Genomic DNA, 5,000 nt, shown 5'->3' with positions numbered 1-5,000 from the left:
TAATAATAATAATAATAAATCTCATCATCATCATCATCATCATCATCATCATCATTATCGCCATCAGTTTTGCTGGGGGTATAAATCAAGCACTATGAGGAACACTGAGCATGTCTAAATGCGTTAGATTAATGAAAATATTAATTTATATTTTTTTTCTTTGTCCAGAATTGGGGGATTGGTGTTTGACTCATTCTAATAGAAAGCATCTAAATTTCCATTTTCTTCATATATCCGTCCATCGGGTGTTTAAACAAATCACCATTAGGTTTAACTTCCCATGTTAAGTGATCCAATCTTGTTTTATAGTAGATTAGAAACTTAAATCTAAAGGAAAAAAAATATCTTATCTACCTTACCAGCCTGTTGATGAATTCCGGTCATCTATGATGGATAGCATCCAAGAGAAATCAATCATGCTTCAGAATTATGTGGAGACGGTTCTGGAAGGTCTGCAGGCTGTGGCCAACATGCTCACTACCAAAAAGGTTTGTCTTTTGAAGATAGTTCTTGATATTCCTTTCACTTCTATTAATTTTCAAACAATTTCAATCCTTAATTCACAAGTTTTATTCATGTATATTTTATATTTATACACTGTTCTGGCTATCTTTAATTTATAATCTCATTCACTCTTTCCTATTCAAAACTTTTATACTTTTAGAAACCCGTAGCTGTTCTTTGATTTCATTTATTTATCATCATGATATACATTTCTCTTCATCACGCCTATTTTCTTTATTATTTTCATTTTATGTATTTGTTTTTGCCAGTTCTTATCTTGATCGTTTTTTCTACATTTTAATCTTTGGTCTTATCAATTAAACCTTTCTCTTTTTCTTTTAAAAGCACACTTATGCATTGCATCAACACAATTACTGAGGGCTTTACATGACGTCATTTCAATTATCTTAACAACAGGCTGATGATATTCTTTAACTGTAGAATGATACTTTCATATATCTATATTTTATTAATGATATTATCATGCTCTGGTTCTCTTTTCCTCTCTCCTTCCTGCGTCACGCTGCAAGTTGTGACCAAAGGTACAATAAAAGGAGAGGGAGCGAAAGCAGAAACAAAAATATGATAATATAACAAAATAAAAGTATGCAATTATCGTTCTTCGTAATCTCTAAAATAAAAATCTCCTTTTAAAATTCATTACTTTCAAATATTAACAACCATTTTATGACTATATAGTATTCTTTCTCTCTCATTACATTAAATCAATCTCACTTAATCTGCTTTATTTAGTCAATGTCATATGCTTAAATTATTCACTTTTTATTTAATCAAAGTTTTATATATAATGATAATGTAATCAAAGTATACTCACGTCAAAAAGAAATGTGAGGATCCATCTAGTTGCTAATATCACTCGTTACTTTAAAAAAAAAAAGAAATTAAAATTCAAAATTAGATCAATCTCATTCACAACATAGTCAGTCAAATTAAATGTAGCATTGAAAACACAGGATTCTAAGAAATCTGAGCAAGATTGTGAAAACCCCTTTATTAGAGTTTGGACTTTCCACCATAGATTACAATTAGCTATGCTTTTTACATTTATTTACTCACGAATGTTAAATTAATTCGAGAAACCATTTACCAACATGAGATAAAGATGACCTCTTGTCTGACAATAGATACAGACGATTAGATGAATATGGAAGTGTATTATTTATTAAAGGATCGATTTTGATGCAATTGTGCACATAGGAGCACCGCCATTAGAATAAAGTAAAGGAGCAATTTTATTTCATTATCATAACGTTGGCACTGAAAAATAACTGGATTTAAGATGGTTTTATGATTGTCATTTGTGCGCGCAAAATGACACTCCTTAAAATATAATAATCTGATAGTATAATTATTATTCTGATTTGCAACTTAATGATCTCAATGTTATTTAAATATCATATAACAATTCTCTTTTAAAATAAATCATTAGAGAATCTCGAAACTCAAAATTGAGATTTACGATGTTTATAATTTGTGTTTTATTCCATATATTGGAGCAAAATGAAGTGCGCAGGCGTGAAGCTCACTGTAAATTACAACTCACTATGATTTTGAAGAGTCCCTAATTTACCATGTATTGATTCGAGACAACAATAGTAGATTATCTAATTCATAGGCAATATAAAAATAACGAAATATTCTTTATTTTTTAATGTGAATAAAGCCAAAGTATTCTCATATATATTAAAATTTAGGATAGTTACCTAACCATCTTACCACTGTTTACCTTTCCACACAATCAGAAACGAAGAAGAAAGGTACCAATATGTTTAGAAGCTTAAAACATATTTTTTCTTTTGCTTCGTAGAATCGCTTTTTGATCATTATCGCAACATTTTCAATTTATCTTTAAAAAGCTGCAGTGTGGATGATAGTATTATTTTATGTGTGTCGGCTTCAAGCATATTTTTTTAAAAAAGATACATTTATCAACAAACATTTGTCATGGAAGGTAAACAAGCTGCTTTGTTTAACAAATGATTTAACACGATATAAACTAATGGTTCTAATGCTTAAATGATTTTAATTTTTACTTTTGTTATTTTTCTAATTGAAAAAATTCCTTTATAAATTATTAATCATTCCCTTTATCGGGATATATCTATATTCAATCCCTCCTCTTACCAATTCTCACAATTTGATTTTGACTCCTTATTTCAGAAAGAAGAATTTGTTAGTTTTAAATTATGTTGGTGAAAGTAGAGTTACGATAAGCTCTCTTGCTTCGTTACATCAAGGATGGGACCAGGAGGTCAAGGACCCATCGATCTGTCTATTGTCTATCCTGAAGTAAATGGTATGCTGGGTATTTTTATATCCTACAAAAATAAAGGCAATATGGGAAGGAGCTAGTCACGATGCTATATTATGTCGTTGACGCAGGACATTGAATTCCCCCACCAACAATAACAGGATAATTCCCAATATCTGATCATACTTGGGCTCACTTATTTTTTCTTTTTTCTTTTTTAGTGTTGTGATAACATAAAAAAGCATTATCAATTTCTTAAATGCACTTTGACAATATTGCTTAGCTTGAGCCAGTCAGAATATTTGTTCTAAATGATGTGTTTTATGTGATCCATCTTATCAATTTTCAGGAGTATAGTATTAACCTGAAAAGCGTTGTACATGCTCGTACAACCATTTTGTCCAAATTGAAAAATGTTCGCCAGAAGATATCAGAGAAACACCACCACTCAAAATCAGTAGGCTGCTCATTCATTGTGTAGTTTTGTGTTTGTGAATGGTTGAAATGCTAGCACTACTTATGATATGTTGATCATCACTTATACGAGGGTGAGTCAAAAAATAATGGGAGTCTGCTTATTACTTTAAAACAGATTGAATCAATGCCGCCTTTATACCTCAAATTAAAGTTTGGCATTAGCCGAGTTGAATGCTACTTCTCAACATAGTCTCCGCCTCTATCAATAGTAACAGTCCACCTTTTTGTAAAGTCATGTATCCCGTTCTCGTAAAACTGAGGTGAACTTTGAGACAATTTTTCACTACTGCTTTGGTTTCTTCATCATCTTCAAAGCAATGTCCCCTCATTGTCTCCTTTAATGGACCAAAATGATGAAAGTCCGAAAGTGTCAAGTCTATTGAATTAATAAGGAGGGTGAGATAGCGTGTCCATCAAAATTATGCGATTACCTCCCTTTTCTTGGCACTTGTGTGTGGAAGGGCATTTTTATGAAGAAACAGTACTCGTTCCATCTCCAAAGCCGATCTAACTCGACGAATGTTTGCTTTCAGTTGCTTCACGGTCTATTTGTACCGTTCAGAGTTGACAGTGGCTCCCTGTGGTAGGAAGTCAACGAGGATTACACATCTAATGTCCCAAAACACTGTTGGCATAATTTTCCCAGCTGATTTCTCAGCTTTGAAGTTTTTGATCTTTGTAGAAGAGGAATGTCGCCATTCCAATGATTGTCTCATCGACTCAGGTTCAACCCACCTAAAACACTACCGCTACAAAATGCCTGAGTTTTATAGACTTTACCAATGCATTTAAAAGTTGTTACTGGAGATTTCTTCTTCGAAAACAATAAATTTAATGACAACTTTCTGTTGCTGACGGACGTCCATGGGGGCAGCCATTTTAAACTGTCGTAACTTTGTCAAAATTTGACAGAATTAAAATTTTAAACTTTTGGTTCAAAGGTTACACGTGTAAGTTTATTTGAGCCAAATATGACGTCACATGAAAAAGAAATGAACCCAGTAGGAGATTTGTCCCATTACTTTTTGACTCACGCTCATATGTTAGATGATTTACTTAATACGGCACATTCTTAACATCATTATTTTATTATGTGATCATCCAACTCAATCAGCATTATGTCAGGTTAAATTGTAAGGTGAAGTATTCGGTACTGTGAAACTTTCAGGATTTTTTTTCAATTTAGCAAACCAAATTGTCCCTATTTCTTCAATAAAATATGTATTTAACCCAAGTTGCTCTATCTAAATGTTAAATGCAAATGTTTAATTTTTAGTTAAACTCGATATAATACCAGATTGAGGCAATGGATACTTATGTTTTGACATCAGTTACTACCATTTCCATCAAGAGAGAAGTAACAACAATATGACAGGTGCTCCTAATTCGCATCATTGTCACTGATATAAATCTGAAAAGTTGTGAATGACTTAGTGCCATGCAAAGCAGAAAGAATAATAAAAGAAAAAACATCCAAAAAAATTATTGTCTGGGAACCAAACTTCAGACTTTGTACTTCAGACTTTGTAATTACCAGGCACACATACTATTTTTACATTACAGCGTTACTCAAATGTTGGCACAAATTAATACCTACCTCCTTCACAAAGAATATGCAAATTCCTTTGTAAAATATAAAATCACTGTCACTGCCCTCTTGGTGAAACTGATAGGGTCTTTTGTTTAAAAAACAAAAACAATGAAAAGATTTTGATTGAAACGAAATTGGGTCTCGACATTAAATGGT

The 5,000-nt window shown here is 32.0% G+C and overlaps 1 protein-coding gene across 1 annotated transcript in view; it reads left to right on the top strand.

Moving 5' to 3' along the window:
- LOC144969399 (dynein axonemal heavy chain 5-like) overlaps positions 1-5,000 on the top strand; it is an 85,840-nt gene that overhangs the window by 14,595 nt on the left and 66,245 nt on the right. Inside the window, exons 17-18 of the mRNA XM_078908508.1 lie at positions 363-488; positions 3,126-3,233. Of these exons, the coding sequence (XP_078764634.1) occupies positions 363-488; positions 3,126-3,233 (234 nt within the window). The remainder of the gene's footprint in view (positions 1-362; positions 489-3,125; positions 3,234-5,000) is intronic.

This window comes from Berghia stephanieae, chromosome 3 (genome assembly GCF_034508935.2).
Source record: "Berghia stephanieae isolate SIO BIC M18660-M18661 chromosome 3, UCSD_Bste_1.3, whole genome shotgun sequence".
Lineage (NCBI taxonomy): Eukaryota > Metazoa > Mollusca > Gastropoda > Nudibranchia > Aeolidiidae > Berghia > Berghia stephanieae.
The sequence above is the reverse complement of the archived record's forward strand: the minus strand, read 5'-3'. Positions and strand labels throughout refer to the sequence as shown.